The 19,267-nt window shown below is 34.5% G+C and overlaps 2 protein-coding genes across 7 annotated transcripts in view; one reads left to right on the top strand and one right to left on the bottom strand.

The window, feature by feature from the left end:
* Nucleotides 1-19,267, top strand: part of LOC110838392 (uncharacterized) — a 64,132-nt gene that overhangs the window by 38,459 nt on the left and 6,406 nt on the right. The window lies entirely within an intron of this gene.
* Nucleotides 905-19,267, bottom strand: part of LOC110838343 (carbohydrate sulfotransferase 5) — an 89,441-nt gene continuing 71,078 nt past the window's right edge. For all 5 annotated transcript variants that reach the window (XM_022081480.2, XM_022081461.2, XM_022081456.2 and 2 more), the window contains one exon: nt 905-18,980. In XM_022081480.2, coding sequence (XP_021937172.1) covers nt 18,662-18,980 — 319 coding nt within the window. In that variant the 3' untranslated portion in view covers nt 905-18,661. The remainder of the gene's footprint in view (nt 18,981-19,267) is intronic.

The raw sequence follows: 19,267 nt of genomic DNA, 5'->3' as shown, positions 1-19,267 counted from the left end.
GCTGTTTTTGAGAACTCCTTTGTACAGCGGCTGCCTACTTTGAAGGCCACGTGCAGTGGACACCTTCATCCATAGGTTTGCTGGAGCTTTTACCAGACTGTTATTCCATTCTGAATAGGGAAATTTTATAAAAGGTTAAGGTAACGTTATACAAGCATGGTGATATGGGTATGTGTTACCTATGGATGATGATGTGTTGCTTTGAGACCATAAAAATTCAGTCTGCCAATAAATTATCAATGGGGATTGCGGAAGAATGGAGGATTTATCATACAATGGCCCATTCTGTTGAAAATGTCAGTGAATGCTAATGGTAATTATGTTTTTCTAAATTAAAACAGAGCAACAGGAACTAAAACAGGAAGTTTCATTCACAGCTGCCTGAAAATATAATTAACCACTGAAGGCAACTTCACAGGTTAATATTAATTTCATAATCACATTTTAGACAATAGGTGATGTACAAAAGAGGATATCCTTCAGTTGCAGATTCAAATAGTCTTTAATCCAATCTTATCTATGGAACTGCTTTCTAGAAGTTTCTAAAAGCAAACTGAAACAGTTTTCTGTTTCTGGTAATCAACAAGATGCCTGTAACTTATTGCTCTTTTAATTTTAAGAAAATAAGTATATGTTTGATAGAAATGCAAAATACAAAACCAAAAAGCAAATTTTAGGGCCCTTTTGGTACTGCTGCAAGAAAGAAAATATTGGCTGAAATTATTGGAGATTTAATGGTTTAGTCATTAGGGAAATATAGTTGTTATGGGATTGAGGGGATCTGTTGAAAATGCCATCCTTCAAACAGATGAGCATAAAGGGCAGTAAAATAACATAACAGTCACTTCAAATGTGGGGTTCCGTAACAGTCGTAATAATTTCCAGCAGATGAATAATACTCAAACAGGAATCATGCATCATTATTTTCACATTCTGTTTTAACACAATCAAATGAACACAATTTATAAGATTCAAAACAGTTAATTTTCTGATATAAACTTATGAAATAAAACTACTGTTCACAGATTGGGAGTTGGCGAGGTCCCTGTGGTGAGGGAACAGGTGGCCTTAAACATTCTACTACAACTTCAGTGTAACATCAGATTACACTTGAGCTGTACAGCACAGATGCTCATTTTGCCATACTAATGCTTACTTGCAGTTTTTTTAACGTATAGTATAGGTCGCGCGAGAAGTGCTGGCACTTGCGCAAAGAACTGATTTTGGTCGTATGAGATGGACCCGTCCGAAATACGCGCTAGAGGGGTGTCAGGTTCAGTTGGTTTGTAGCTCTAGCTGTGTTTAGTTCGGTACGTCACCGCAGCTGAGGCTGTGCGACCCCCACTACTACTGAACTCCCCTCTCTCGGCTTACACATCGCGCATTTAGGTGCCACGAGTACTCGCGCGACCTATAGTGGCAGGCAGATGAGTATAACTGCCTTACCATCTCTCAGTCTGTGAACACTGTTACTTCTAAATTACGGATGAATCACCTTCAGATTAGGAGAATATTAAGATTATTATTATCCATATATCACAAATCAAATTTCTCTATAAATGTTACTTTCTTAGGGCCTGTTTTAAATATTGTAATCATATACTGGCTATGAGAATAAAACAAGTCCATAATAAAATTAGGTACTTGTGGGTTATCGGGACACATCACTTTAAAAATAGGTTAGGTTAGTTGTCATTTATTGAAATAAAATAAGTTTCAAATATGTCATTTATCCACACACATCAACCTAACCTAACCTATTTTTAAAGTGATGTGTCCCGATAACCCACAAGTACCCAAAATTAGATTCCAAACATGTAGTCATGGAATCAGATTATCTCCATTTGAAGCTTAATTCTATATTCATCATAATAAACTAGGTACTATGACAAAGAATTTAACATTTTGATGTGTTCTTAATAGCAAACATGTTCTCAAGTGTAACAGGAACAATAATGATAAATATTGTTGTATTATTGCATATACTACTAATACTGGGTTGTATGCGAATTACTGAAGCCAATATTCAGTGCCATAGTAAAGTAAGGGTCAACCAGTGAACAATTTGTGCACTAAAGAACAAAATGATAACCTAATATTCTGGTCACAATAACTGGAAAACCTGTTGATTTCATCCTTCAACACTTGATAAGAATGAAACTTGTGTTCCTGACCTGCTTACAGTAGTTTCCCAGTATTATTTAGCAACTTTTCTCACACACGTGTTATTCATTTTTGTTGGAAATGTATTGGAAAGGTTGCCATTTATAATTAATTCAACCCACATTGATTATCTGACAGATGGTCTGTATCTGTTAGTAACTAGCAAATGAATCAAATTCTCACAAGATCTAGACCAGTGGTCCCCAACCTTTTGGTGCCTAAGGGCACATTTGAGAGTTTATGAGATCGTGGCAGGCACCAACCAATTAACAAAGCCAAATTTTCTTTTCTCTGGACAAATAAGATATGAACACCAAATAATACACAAAACAACACGACGTTTAATGATACAAGAAACCATGCAATCAAAAATACGTACTTTATAAGTATAATTATTATTACTCAAGTGGGAAGTTAGTGTGATGTTTGGCACTGCATTTCATCGGCCAGTTTTTCAAATTTGGGAGTGTAGGATGATGTTGCTGCTTGCAAACAATTGCCAAGATGGGCATCAGTAAGTCGAGATCTGTGCTTTGATTTTATAATGTTCACGGCCTTCATTATTCAGTATAACCTCTTTCCATAACAATGCAGGCACCCAAAAAAGCCTTGGTGGGCGCCTGCGGGCACCGCTTTGGGGACCACTGATCTAGAGACATAAAATTATATTCCACTAGCGATGTACTGATAGGCAACTCATCTGGAAGTCAAGGGTTTAGTTGTGTCAGTGTGTTATACTTCCATTTAGACCATAAGAAAAGAGAATGACTCAATACTATTCTTGCAAGTATACACCAGTATGACCATAACAACAAATTTAAGGTCACAAACATGAAGATAGCTTTCTCTGCCTTAACCTCTGCACATTTTTGTTTCCTAAGGTGAGATGTAAGTTATGTAATATTTTGAACAATTTTTCAAGACCAGTAATGATAAAGAATTAAACTTTAAGAACATCTAAGATATCTTCAAGAAAGTTCCTATATTATTTACTCTGGGATTCCCCAAGATTATCCAGCACATTTCTATGTTTTATATAAAGGATTTTATATATCTAATCGTTAAAAATAAATGGTAAATGGCCATCCTTGAAATGACCAGCAAAATAAAGTTTGAAACCTACTGATTATGCTGTGTTAGCAAAGTCAGATAATTAAATTAAATCTTTTGTATTATCTAATTAGAAAAAACATTTGGAATTTTGGGTGACATTGAGCATTATGTACATTTACCAATCAATGTCAGTTTTCCAGTCACTGTCATTCACTCACATATACATAAAGTAATAGATCTTCTTAAACATACAAGAAGTTAATCTAATTGCAAGCCCATGTGTCAATGTTGGCGTTATGTACAGTCATGGGTTTGTTATACAGAATAAGGTAAAGAAGAAAGCCAGACAATAGAACCAGTCAGTGCTAAATGATACAGTAACAAATTTCACGATTACTGTACAGAATACACAAGACATGAAAAATTCTGGTGTCAGCGATGAGATTTACTATCTGTCTGCATGCATAGTTTCTTTCCTTCTGTGCATAGCTTCAGCAGCTGTGCCTTGATTGTGCCTCCTCTTTTTATTATATAAAGAACACAGGTTTCCTCCACTGGATTTACAAATGCTTCATTACGGCACTGCTAATTGCAGGTGTGGAGGTTGCTTGTCATAAAGGCACTCATCACACTATGGCAGTGTTATGGTCTATAAGGCAGGTGTAAGAGTGACCTACTACAGTCACTCCAGTAAAAACACGTTAAGTTAGAGGGTGCTTCATAATAATACAATAGCTCCTAGGTCTCTCATTATATTTTAAGTTCCTATCAATCAATATGATAATGAGTAAATAATACAGAAAACAATGGAAAGTAATTCTAGAAAAACGAGAGAAACCCAAGAAAACCTGTCCAAGCTATGATTTTTCAGCCATACAACTCTCCTGTACTACGAACAACTTTCCGAGTCAGGGAGTCACTTTCTTGGATGTCTTTAATCAAAAACATTTTCGTGCAGTATACATAATTTGAGTGTTCTTCACACATAATCCATAAAATGAATGCATAATGAGTCATGATTTCTGTCATCCGCATGTTTAATCACCAATGGATTTCAATGATTTTAGGTACTGGGAGTATACACTAAAAGTTGTTAAGTGAATTCCTATTTTACATGATGCTCAAATTAAGCATTGGTTTTCTCTAAAATGGCTCATTGAACATTTAAAATACTGACCTCACTGCAGTCTACAACTTATATTTGATACAGATTTTGGTGTGAATATTCACCGTAACATAAGAAAAAATTATTTTTGACTCTATATAGTGACAATTTTAGCATCGAATAGACTATTGACTTTCACTTGCTTTTTTCTGTTTCTGGAAAAGAATACATTAGCCACATTAAGAAAGCAAGATTATGATAGATAAGTGGTAAATTACTAAAAGAAAAGAACTGTAATTAGCAGTTTTATTTCTCCTTTTACTGTTCTGAAGACTAATGTGACATGTAAAATCACAAAGAACACACTTGGAACATAACTGTACTCCAATTTTGTGTACATCTTTTCACTATTATCCTATCCCAACACTATTTTTGAACCTGCCTACTATTCATGACATTAATATTCATTGCCATCCCACGCTGTAGCCGCGCGGTCTGAGGCATCATGCTTCGGACCGGTGATACGGAATGCGCGCTAGTTTGAGTCTTGGGGAAAGAAATTTCTCATGAGATTTTCGACCGGTGTATGGGACCGGTGCCAACCCAGCAGCGTGAGGAAATTGGGGGGCTACAATGGGTAGTGTAATCCGGTCATGGAAACTAGCAATGGCTGGGGATTCGTCGTGCTGACCACACATCACTCTATATCTGGTTGAATGATCGTTCACCTCTGCTTAGGCATGTGAACGTGAGGCCAGCAGCCAGCTAGTCGGCTTTGGCTCTCAGAGGGCTGTTACGCCACGGATTTAATTTTTAATATTCATTCCAACTCAAATATGTAGGCACAGAAGAAAGAACAGGGAATATATGTTTCCTTTTTAAATAAACCTCAGAGTAATTTTTACATTAGTTTTATGGTTGCTTGCATACCATGGAAGAGATACTGTAATGTGCAAGAAATATAATAATAAAGGTGAAGTACATGAAAAAGTTCATATAAAAAGAATGGTATATAAAAATGATTTTTGAAAACAGATAGTTTGTATAAATAAAACAAATTACTGCCTGTTGTGGAAGGATTCACTTGTACAAACTATTTATCATGATGAATTATTCCATTGACATACCACATTAAGCATTAAATTTTAAAAATAATTTATCTTTACTTGAGGCTCTACCAATCATTTAAATCAAAAGAAGGCAATGCATATTCAAGTCAATATATACATTATGTAAGATTAGAGCTATATAAATCATCTTAATTATACTTCTGAATAATCCTAGTAGCAAATTTATGTTTTCTAGCTGATGAAAATGTTTTTGACCTTTTTCTCCTATCAACTAATTTCATACAGTAATACTATATGCAGAAATGTAAATATCTTGTTTGGGTGCAGTCTTACAGAGGCTGAAATCATACTTTGTTGCCAAAATGGAGTACTCTTACTTAAGTGAGAAAAGCCCCAGTTATAAACCAGTGAAGACTTGGAAAGTTAATGGACAACATATTAAACTTTGTCTATGTAATGTGATATGATGCCAAAGTAAAAAATAATTCTCTTTTTCCCCTGCTGTGTAAGACTGCTCAATATTGCCATAAGAATTCTTATTAATTTTATGTTGGACAATACAATTTATTGTTTAGACCACCACGAGGTTGTTGGATTTGAATTTTAAACTCCTCCTGGGGTCAATCCATACATCTATGATATGCCTCTTGATATGCAAAGGAACAGCTTGGTGCCTTCTGTATGGCCAACTCTCCCAATTCTATCCAATATTCATACTTTACTAATGGAAATGGAAACATCCTAGACAGCCATAATTGAATGATGTGAAAGAACACAGTTTAATAAAATATTTAAGTAAGCAGTATGATATTCTCTAATGAACTCAGGTATGATTTTAATGTAACATTGTCCATCTTCAACAGACATTCTTTAATATACTTCACAAATACCGTGATAATGTTCTGCTGATGCACTAATATTTAGTTTCAACATGTAAATAACATTCTCTGGAATTTGTCAATAGTATAGGCCTGTACACAGTAAAGTAATTTCAGTGACCCTTGGTTCATGACAAGTTCATCCTCCAGCCCATTTTATCCACTAGGAAATTAATCTAGCAATTTTTTGATATTGCAAATGAACCTTAAAATTGCAATGGATGTATCATCTAGATATCAAACTTGTTGTATTACTAAACAACTATATGTTGACAACTTAAAATAATTTTGATAAAATGAATTTAATTTTTTTTAAAATGAATGGTTAACTGCATCTGCTGTATTTATTACATGACATTTCATGGCTGCTAAAAGAGGTAATGTAACCTAGACAAATGAGCCATTTCAGAAACAACAAAGTATGCCATTGATTAAAAAAGGGTAGGAATTCATATCAAATCTTGCTATCACACAAATTGATCCAATTAGCCCCAGATTTCCTTCACAATCAATGTTACAGAACAACATTGTTAGATATGTTCTTCAGTTAGCTTTCAAGTACTAATGACCATTTTGGACTGAACTGTGTACATATTGCACCTTTATGAAGGATAATACTGTCTTAACTTCTTCCACAGAAGCATCAGTTACTTGAGGGCTATTTATATCGTAACGTTAATGCTGCTGAAGGCCACCTCAAGCAGTTCGAAAATGGAAATCTGTTTAGTGACTCAATGAATGTACACACTACATTTAAAATAATTAAATGTTCCCTCAACCATTAGTAAAATACATGAACATTAATTAGCATGTAACTACTGTGTTCTTCCTTCTTATTCTTGCTCATTATATGAGATTTTCCTGCTTCAGTTTGTTCAAATTATAAAAATTTTAATAATATTTTTAATCTTGATAAACAGGGAGAGTTGAACTCTAACAGTTTCCTGCATCAGATAAACTATGTCTATTCTTACAGTTTGTTCAATTGACTACCAGGGAGTACTATCAAGTTGTAAAACCACTGTACTACTCATTGCTATATTATTATTACATTAATATGAGTTATTACACTTCATGCACTGTCACTTTAGAACAATGTAGCAAAAGGCAACATTGTTGTTTGATTAAAACATTCTAGGCCACTTATCTGTGTGTAAAGAAACAATCTGTTAGCCCAAACATATTACGAACAGCAGCGACAGTTAAAGATGATTGTTGCTGTCACAAAAATGGAGGTATCTAATTAAAATCAATGTTACAGGGTATGAATGTACCATTCTGTACTGTAGAAATAAACTACAATTAAAATAGTGGTTTCAGATTTAGATGTATTAAGAATATATTCATAACAATTATAGAAATAAATAACTGGTTTCCAGCCGTCAAAGAAACAAGGTACATTTTATGGGTGTTTTTCTAACCAACTGAACTTCTTGATCTTTGAGTTGTGACACAGTGTAGTTGTAGGTAGGTATCAACATTTTTAAGAAACATAACGCCTCCATCTTCCCTGACGGTTGGTACCTACCTACAAGTCTACATAGCAACACAACAGAGAAGACCACTATCAACATCTTTACATCCACGTGAACCTGTATCTCATCTGACAATGATAATGATTTTGTAAAGGACAGACAAGAATGTGAATGGCAACAACCCTGGTGAAAACTATATAGGTTTGACCAAGAATAAAATCAAAGCCACGAGTCTTTACTATAGCCGCAATAATAAAGAAAGCCTAACAAATGTGTGCGATATATAAATGCTATTTGATGATGGTGATAACTTTGGATTGAAGTCAGAACTATCATTTCAGGGATGAATGTCATAAATATCCTGAATTACAATTACAATAGATATTAAGTACGAAGATATTCTTGGTATACAGTACTGAATGTTACATTCAATAGCCTATATAAACTTCAAGGACAATTCTTGGACTGGAATCCACAAATTATGAAATATTGCACTTTGTGTATTTTCATATTTAAAGTAAATACACCGCAGAACAAGATCTCTTTACAGGTGAGCCAGCTGCTTGCTCCCCTACTCTACCTACACTGCACAATTCCCTTCCATCAACAATTCAAGTTCACGCTTCTCCCTGCTTTAGGAGGTGGGAGCATTATTATCCAGTGCTATAATGTTTATTGTCTTTGGAAAAATATTTTTATGTATATAATAAATATTTTAATTAATTTAATTAATGAAGATTTCTGTCTTCTGGGTTGTTGCGCTGTGTAGTCTGGTTGATGTTAACAAACGTTTCAGAGGTCATACTGCCTCCGTCATCAGGTCAGCATGACCTCTGAAACGTTGGTAAACATCGACCAGACTACACAGTGCAACAACCCAGAAGACAGAAATCTTCATACTCACTGCTGTGAAAACCTCAAATCTTACAATTTAATTAATATTTAAATGTATTAAAAAATGAAATAAAACGAACTGAGAACGAAAAGAGAGAGATCAGATCATAGCAAACAGCAGCGACTGGTGGGAGTGGGGAGGGAAAGTTGTGAGAAGGTAGCTGCTAGGCAGACAGGTAAGGGAATATTTATGTTCATACTATTGTTGACTAATTGCGACAATGGATGTCCCATCTAACACCTTAAAGATTGCAAATCACACACTTCTACTCTACATGCGCACATAATTCTTGAAGCTCATCTTCACTGTTCCATACTTGCGACATCTAATTCAATTCATTAGCAGAAAGTATGGAACAGCTTGCACAGTAAATTGCTATATGACATAATGAAGAATGGGCAATATTACAGGAAACTCAATAATGAAGTTGATATTGTTGAGTTTAACAATATGTTCTGTTGGTACTTTGAGCTTGTGGCTTGACAAGATTCAGCAACTGATCCTTATTTCAATGTTACTGTTTCTAAATTCACTATCATAAAATTGTTAATAATCTTAAAACATATTCAGTGCTGCATGTAGAAATGTTAGTGTTTCTAAAACAGCTGCCTTAAAACACTATTCCAGGCAACCAGTCAGCTGACTGTATTATCATTTTCATAGACCAAAACATGAATGACTGCCTGGTAAGTTATAAAGCACAAAATGTGTTGCAAAGTTCTTCTAGTTTGCTCCTCAGAAAGAATGCCTGACATCACATCCTCTCTCATTTTGTCTCCTGATGCATTTACACAAACTGTAGTTAACTAATGGCTGTAATTCCTATGATATACTCATTGCTTATAAAATTATATTGGGGTAGTGTGAATAGGTAAACTGCATGTGCCACAGCATTAGATTACTTATTTCATGCTACTTAATCCTTTCCACTATTGGAATTTTCATTGCCTATATAATCTAAGATTTCTAATGTTAATTTTTTGTTAAGGTTTATGGTTATGGCACCAACCGATATTTGTTTCTAAACACAGAAATTTCTTGTTTCTGAAACATTCATCAGTCTCCAACACAGAAAATATCTCCATAACCTTACACTTAAACAGCAGAAATAAATTACATAACTGAAAACAACTTATAAATATACATTTTTCACTAATTTGATTTCATGTAATGGTTATTGTCACCCATGTACCTGGAAGTTTACTATTTCAAACTCAACAACTGCATGAAATCATAATTCACTATTTAAATTATTCTTTTATACAAATTACAATGTATGCAAAACTAATACAGTTAGAGTATAAATTAAATATGTTTGATTGCTGCTTTCTTTTTACCTGCGGAAGACTTCCACATTCCTTACTTTTAAATATCACTTTTGGCAGACACTGTTACAAATTGTCCTTTCAAAATAGTTTTAAGGTCTAGTTCTGACAAGTAACTAACATCTCAGAGTTTATAAGAGCATGCACAAGGAAGTGACAACAGGAAGAGGACAAACATAACTTTGCCACCAAATGTCACACTGTAAAGTGACTTGAGAACTACTTCTTTCTTTGCCATCTACTGGAAATTCAGTCAAATACAAATGACAGCTACAGTGGCTCAGTGAATGGACATTTACAAAAATAAGCTTGCAATTTTAAAGTTACAGAAACTGTTGGTTTAGTTCTGATAAAAATCATACTTATGAAATAATGTATTAAAGAACATAACACACAGCATTAAACTACAGTAACAGCAGTCACTTGTTAGAAGCAAAACTGTTAAGTATAAAATAAGATTTGGTATCAGCACAAGACAATTTTTCTTTCTTTCAGTGAACTTCCACTGGGCTTTGATTCAAAAAACTGTTTATACTGAAAGATTCCTTCTGCTGTCAGAAGGAAAAAACTCCCTAAAGACATTATCTCAACCTATGAAAGAACTGGCATACTTTCCTTGTTACATTCTGGGAACTACAGATGACTCTTATAATATAATTTATTTTATGTGGTTATTATCAGATTTTTAACTATGAAAGACAAATTAAATCCGTGTATGAAACACATACAAGTTCACAAAAAATATTTATAAACATTAAAATTATAGCCATTGCCTACTAAATTAATGTAATAATTCACATTTACATTAAGAAATCAGTTTTGGCATAAATTTGGACTTGCTTTCTTGACTGCAATATTTATAATACCAAATGTTGCTTCATTTGACACATTTACTTTTGTGAAAAACGTGTTTCACTGATCCCCAACAGGAAAGTTCATTCACTGTGGTAATGAGCAAAGATTTATTCTATTTATATTTTTATTAATGTATGTAATATACAGTTATTAACAAATGCTACCAAACAAAGACATTTCTGCATACTTCTTATATTAAGAGCAGTAATTTCAGAACATTTGGGCATTCTGTTAGCAAAACACTATAACACTTCTAGTTCCGTTACATAGACTGAGGAAGCTACATGACAGACCAAACTTGGTGGCTTTTGGCATAACTTACCATTCTGAATATAGCAAGAAAATAAATAAGTAATTAGGTTATATTGGAGCACCATGTTGATACAACTATATTATTAAGAATGTTTCCACACAACAATATTTGTATATTTATGCACTCATTTACCACTTTTATTGACATTTATTGTACTAGGTGATATGTTTTGGACATAATTATTCCATCTTCAGGCCACTGTTATCTTTGAAAACTACTCTGTTGTTATGTCATATGGTAACAGTTATTGTAGGTATATTTAGTTGACCAGTTGGCTGTCTGTTGACAGTGAAATATTAAAAATATGCAAATATGCTGAAGACTGCACTTGGCATGATCTTGTGTCAAAGTTCTATTTGAGGATGAGTATATGTATAGCATTAGATGCATATAATCTGCACTCACATCACTTGCTGTATAGAAGAAGCTACATTTTACTTCAAGATACAACAATAATTAAACTACTACAGCAACAAAATGATTAATACAGTTCTGCACACCTAATATTAAGCACATATCCACCCTCAACATGGAAATACAACTCAAGAACACGTGAAGCAAAGTTTAATTCTTAATTAGATATTATTTGACTACACATACAAAACAATATTAATCACGCAGCATTACCAAAACGTAACATCCACATTGTTACAACTTCATTGACACAAGCGATGTGAAAACAGACTCTACACATCTAATATTATACAGAACAATGACATAAGATCACGCCAAGTGAAGTTCAACACATATTTTTAATATTTCACTTTTAACAAAGACAGCCAACTTGTCAATTAAATGCACCTACAGTCACTGTTACCATAAAACAATGAGTGTTGTTTTAATATGTTAAATTCAATCTTACACACTCTTAATATTCATCGCAACAGAATAATTTGAAAAGATAAACAGTTGCCTGAGGATGGGACTAATTATGCCCAAATATATTGCCTATTAAAATAAATGTCGAGACCCGTGGTAATTGGGTACAGAGTGCATAAAAATACAAATATTGTTGTGTGGCCAGTTACCTAATAAAATATAAAATCAGTAATGTTTCATTTTGTTCAGCCTTTGTTCCCAATATCTCAGATGTCACGGGCAACTTTAGTTGTCATTTAGACAATTTGAAAATGCTGTACATGGGTATTTTATAAGACTGGATATTGCAGCACAGCTGTAAAATGAAGCAACCTTGGAGAAACCATGACAGTCCATCAGTAAATATACTTCACATGTTTTGGCCTTCAGCTACTAAAGTACTTAACAAATGTAATTTAACCTGGGATGCCATTTCTTAATGATAAATTACAATTTGTATTTATGCAACAAGAATTCACTTTTAATGTCATACAGTTCAAAATTATATTATACAGTGTTATTATGTTCTTGAATCGCACAGTACCAAATCATAAAAAAAAATTACACTGTGAAATTACACCATTCTATAAACATACTGGCCAGATAATAAGGTATTATTCTAATTTTCATATTCTATATAGGAACATAATATGTAACACAACTTCCCTTTCCACTTGTACGGCACCATATTTCATTGCAGCACTTGTAAACTCCTCTTCAGATGATATGCATGTAGGTAAACCATACGATATGTTGCATCCAATTCACGTTACGTTCATTAACACACAGAAATAGTTAACGTGTGTTCTAAGAGTTATTTAATTTTACTATCTCTAAATAATGTATAAAGAAACCAAGTTTCTATAATACAGCACATAACATTCAGGCATTGCATTAAGTGTGTTTATTCATTATTGCTCTACAAGAAAAGTATCCCAGCTGTCATCACACTAATTTTAATGCTACAGATGATGTATGACTAAAATGCAGAAATACAGTTAGGTGATCAGAACATTTGTCGCGGTGTAGCCTCACAAAAGCTGCACAACACTCTCTACCCAATAACAAACTATTGTAGCGCAATCTGCAATTCATGACTCATATTGTTATTTCTCTCCCCCAATATTGTCAGGGTGATTGAGTCGAGAAGAATGAGGTGGGCGGGGCATGTAGCACGCATGGATGGGACAAGAGGTGTGCACCGGGTATTGGTTGGGAAGCCTGAGGGGAAGAGACCGCTGGGGAGACCTAGATGTAGATGGGAGGACAATCTTAGGCGAGATTTATGGGAGATAGGAGTTGAAGGCGACTGAATCTTGTTGGGCCAGGACAGGGTCCGGTGGAGGGCTTTGGTTAATTCGATGATGAACCTTCGGGTTTGGTAAGCCACCTAGTTAGTTAGTTATTGTTATTTCTGAGTGATACCACAATGTTACAATGGTCTGATTTTCTAACATTCTGGAGACAATAACACATTATATGTTTGGTGAAGTGATTTTTAAATTAAAATGGAGTGTAAATACATTCAAAACAGAGGAGCAAATTACAACAGTGCATCGTCACACAAAAATGAAAAGTAAGATTCAGAAAAAAACAAGATTTTCTTTAACGTTTTCTGTAATTTGTAACCCACTTGCACCATTATAAGAGAATGCAGAGAAACCTCAATTAAAGCTACTGTCTGTCTGCTTCTGATACTGGCAGTTTGAGGGAGTGTTTTTAATTAGAGTACAATCATACATCATACTAATGCATTTTGAAGCAACCAGTAGAGCACAAAGAGAGCAATAAAGAAATTCTTTTGTAAATTTCCTCTTTTCATTTCTTACCACTAACTGTTATTCACACTAATAATATAGCTAACTAAAGCAGAAGGATGGAAATTAGATGGTTTGAGCACAGTTCTAGGCTATAATAGACAAAAAAACATTATCATTTTTCTTCCATACAATTTAAAAATTGCATGACAAAACATGGGTCTTCAGGGATTAATAAAGTTGGACTTAACCTCTGTTTTCATTGGTGCTTCATGAAATAATTTTCTGATGCTAGTACAAGAGATATTGCTTGAGCATTAGCAGAAGTAGGCAGCTAAAAACGTATCACACTACAGTATGAATTCTGCATTCTTCAAGTTCTATCAAATTACCAACTGATTTTTGATTAATGTATATACAGAAGCTGAGAATTTGTTTTTTCTCAAATGATGAAATAGACTGGGTAGTCTGGCAGTATTACTCAAGGTATTTATGTCTGGTAGTCAAAGGATCTGGCTTTGAGATATTTTAAACCATGATTGTTCTTGGAAATTCTGCAAATTTATGGTGCCAAACTAAGTTACAATATACTAATATATTTACAGATTTGTTGTATAGAAGTTAATAATAATGGTGATTTAAAAATTTACTTTGTAATTAGTATATGAAATTTCTTTTCACAAATTTTCATTATTCTCTGCAAGGGTGTTAAAGTAGTGTTTGGCTATAATAAAATAGCACCGACTTTTCTCTTTTTATAAACTGAGGAATTTAGTTCATGGAACTTGCTGTTAGTATTCAAGCATATAATTAATATGCCTTTGCCACATAATAATATGGTTGAATAATCAATTATTGCACCAATAATCCCACTGACTTACAGCTGTTCCAGTCTTAAATTTTGTAAGGGTTACTGTACTAACATACTACAAATGATGTATATAAAATGTTACATTATTTGTCTTGCCACACTTATTTATATTAGCGCAATATCGGAACTGTGAACTGCTTTAATTTCTTATAAATCTAAATAACGAAGGCCAGTGAAATGGAAGGATGCATCATAATAAATTTCTGTTTATACAGTGAAACCTCTATCCATCGTTCCCGGAACTATCGTTTTCCCGGATGCATCGTCCGTTTTGTTCGGTCCCGAATACATCCCATATAAAATAATGTTACATTTTCCCGCTTCTATCGTTCCTCGAACTATCGTTTTATCGCATCGATCGTTCAAAAATCTTAGTCCCGGCCCACAATTTTCCCGCAATGATCGTTTCTGAGAATTTAAAATGCTGGGTTTAGAGATAAATTAATACCGAAAGACGCACAATGTTTTTGGAATAAACAGTAGCGGTAACCTGTTATGTCGCCCAACCAGCACAGATTCTTTTGGAATGAGGGGTCAGCGGTGCAGGGGTGATAGTTGGAGTGAATGGCGGTGCCCATTGTCAGAAATTTTACGATTTTAATTTGGGTGCACTCATATTTCGTTCCAGCGATGCCAGATGGCATGTGCAGTGTGAATTTCTTCACAAATGCTTTTATTATAAGTACAAAGGAAAGGCGAGCGAAACTTTTTCATTCTTCTGGTTCATATCGTGTCTTCTACAGCTACGTTTCGTTGAGTTCGGCAGTAATAGTACTTCCATTTTTCCTGTTATAGTCCGCGAAGGTTGAGGGAGCGGTGAGGAAGAGGGAGAAACGACGAATGCGAGCCCGAACTTTGCCGAGTTTTGCCGAAGCACACGCTGCATTGGCAAAAGTGAAGTCGTTCTTTAATGCACATATTAGTGAACGTGACGAAGAAAGCATTTTGAACGTGGAAAGGGCTCTGTTTGGCCTAAAACGTAAAGTTTCGTTTTTGGTAAAAAGAAGTAACTTTGAAAGAGAAACATTGTTCGTTTTTTTAAAATTTTAATGCTTTCCCGCATCTATCGTTTTCCCGCATTCATCGTTTTTATTTCCCACCCCCGCCAAAAACGATGCATCGAGGTTTCACTGTATTATTAAATTATGACAGGGCTGCTTTTGATGTGTCCACATAGGCTTGAAATGGTGTTTAGGAGACCAGTCTCTTAAAATTCTTTATGAACATTCAGTGTTGCATCAAGAGCATCATAATACAAATAATGTTCTTCCTGTGAAGCCACACATTGCACAACTGAAAGTCATTATATTATTGAATCTGCATTATAGCATAATATTAGCCTAAGACACTTTCAGAATTATGCTACTGATTAGAATAACAAACATATAACAGTCCTAGTTGCAGAGAATATTGCAGAGCTTTCAGTTCCTCATTAGGTCATAGGTCTCAACCCATCACTTACAGACAATAATAATAAATATTTCATGCCTTGAAATTGTGCAATTCTGTATACAGTTCAACAATTCACCTCTGCAACTGGGGATGTCTTATGATCAATGATAACATGAGCAGTTGTGTCAAATTACTTTCTCATGACTCTACTATCCTGGGCAATATATATCTACGATATACACATCACTACAGCTACTTCCTGACTATCCAACTTTATGAATAATCAGGGTACAAATCATCTGATATATCTATGAAAATACATACATGTACTATTCATGCTTAATCAGGCACTAACACAATATTTTGTTATATACAATAGTAGGCCTATTTTTCTTCAGTACTTCGGTCATTTCATCATGTTAAATTTATCACACGTAACTCACTTAGGCGTAGAAAAGTATCAAATGACAGTGCTTGAGAATGTCATGATAGAACAGATGTAGGTGGGATCGTGAAAGAGTATACAAAGCACAGTTCACATTTTTATAAGTTCCATTACAAGCCAACTTAAAAAAAATTAAACTTCAGATTTTTCCCCTGAATGGATAATATGAATGATAACCAGAAAATGGCTGTCTCCATCACAACTGAATAAGAGCGTGTGTGCATAAAATTAGAAGCACATTGTTCCAGTAGCAATAACAAATTTTGATCTCTAACTTCCAAGTTATGATTTGATGCCAGCTGCCTTGGTTTTTAATATGTTTGCATTTCTTTGTTAAATGAATTGCTACTTATAAAGTCGAGCATTATATTATTTGAAAATTTACAAGCAGTTGTTTTAAGTGTGTTAAACGAAGATTTAACAGTGACTGAAAGCAATAAAAGCAATAAGATCCTCTCAGGTGATCAGCAGCATCAGTTCTAATCAGATGTCCAAATTTTTGGAGATCTTCTCTGTCTCCATGATCAGGGAATGTTGTGAATCATACAGTCTTCTGTCTCCATTCTGATCGCCGAATTTGTATCATTTCCTGACGATGGAGGCAGAGGTCTCCAATAAGTTGGACTTCTGCCCCAAACTGATGCAGCTGACTGACCATTAATATCTTATCATTGTCTTCAGCCTATCGATAATGTTTCCTTAAATTATTTTAACAGATTTTTCACCTGGGTTCTATTTTCTAAATACTACATATCAGTTCTAAAAGTCACTTACCAAGGCAAATTTTGAAAATACTGTTTTTAAAATACCATGGCAACTAACATTACAATTTTAATAAGATTTTTTTTTTTAATTTTCATTGCAGTACACTTGTGTTCTTAGAAGGGACCCAAGTACATTTCAGAAATTCACATTTATCCAGAAGAAGTTTACATAATTTGACTCTGCTTCATTAAGAGTGCACAATTTCTGAAGTCAATTCCCATATACCCAAATGGTAGAAGCAATAAAAATAAAAATTTGCCTTTCATAATCACTGTTTAGATAATAATTATTAGTGAGACCCTGGAGGTGAGACAAACCTAAATGAAACAAAAATGATTCAAACACATGCAGAATTCCCAAAACACACTGTAGAACACTGAGAAACTGTGGCATCATGTTTGAAAATCAGTAAGTCAAACTGATTAATAATATCCATTAGTGCCTCTTCGATATGATTCAATTCTTGATAGAAAGAAAGCTTGGAATTTCCAAACCTTAATCACCCATCGTAGGCTTACATACAAACCAGAAGACACTTCTTATAACATTGTCGTGTTGAATGAAGACCCTGACATAAACCCTGTGAGAAAGTCTTTATCAACTAACGTAACACAAACAAATAACGATCTGCAGACTAAACTAATTAAGCCCATGTTTAAAGGACCAATCTTATTACACAAAATAGTCACTCAAAATAATACCTGACTCACTTCTGAAAATTGCTGTAACATAAATAAAGTATTAACTAATGATAAAATTATTGTACGACGGCTCTACGTTAGAATGGAACCATGTCTGTCGACGATACATACAGAGACAAACACAGTCACATGACTTCAAGTCTTTATCACTTACACACCTTACAATTTGATGCTGACAGGCACATATTACGCATGATTAAATCATGCCCACATTTTCTTTTTGTTTCACTTATACTCACAAGTTGATGCATCTTTGAAAATCACAGTTTACATCATTCATAAATCTGTGCAATTTTCAATGTCAATCAGTTTCGTTAAAATTCCATGGATATAAATGTTTTCTTTTATATCCATTATGAAGAAGGTCACGGTGCCAAGAATGGTTATGGCACATATCAATAATACCAGCTCAATCTAAAACGACTGACAACACTGCAAAGAGAGATAACTTTTGCACACATCCCTGTCTTGCGATAAGGATCGCATAGTTTCAGATATCTGATGGAACACTTATTATCATGTAATGATAGAAGTCTGATGAAATGAAGATACTTCGATACCACCAATGTTTTCCTTTACATCACAATTCATCAAACAGTTGAACATTTTTATTAAAGAAATTCTTGATATAGTTAGAAAACTTCATATCACTGTCACATTACTATGAAGAGAGTTGCATGCCTCGTACAAGATACCTGCCAGTTTTCTTTCTTACGATTGTCAAGCAGCCACATAACAAACTACGAGAGTGAAAATTCTCCAAGTGGATTGAAGTCCTTTTGATGTGAACTATTGGCAGCTCGTCGATAGCCCCAGTAGTGCATGGCTGGCGCACAAGCTCTCTGTATAGCGTGTACTTCTGAATATGTGAGATCCTGACGCCAATGGAATGGAGCGGACTTAGAGTTACGATACGTGCTTGACACACCACCCACATTCACCTTTGTATGTGTGTCCAGGAAAAGTTGAATGTTAGGATGGAAGTCCAGTCCAAAGAATTGGAAAAGATCTTGAACACCTTTGTGTGGTTCTACAGAGAGATCTTCATATCGTACAGCCCTGCAAAAAGTGATGAACTTAACTGAAGAAATCTCACTTGTTGGCTGCAAATTGTAGAGTTAGAGAGAACTGATGTTTGCCAGTCACTAGATGCAAAGTGGTATAAATATCAAAATAAGAAATCTAATTGTTTCCCAATCACCAATGTCAAGGGTATTCTTTCATCTGCAAGTGATGATCATCTCATTTTAAAAATAAATCACATTATTTTCCAGACACAGACAACACTTCTAGGATTCTTGTGTCTATAATTTGACAGAAAGACTTGACAGTCTATGATGGAGTAA

Source organism: Zootermopsis nevadensis, unplaced genomic scaffold, assembly GCF_977971745.1.
Source record: "Zootermopsis nevadensis isolate Lab colony 2312 unplaced genomic scaffold, Znev_1.0 Znev_ptg000061l, whole genome shotgun sequence".
Classification (NCBI taxonomy): domain Eukaryota; kingdom Metazoa; phylum Arthropoda; class Insecta; order Blattodea; family Termopsidae; genus Zootermopsis; species Zootermopsis nevadensis.
The sequence above is the reverse complement of the archived record's forward strand: the minus strand, read 5'-3'. Positions and strand labels throughout refer to the sequence as shown.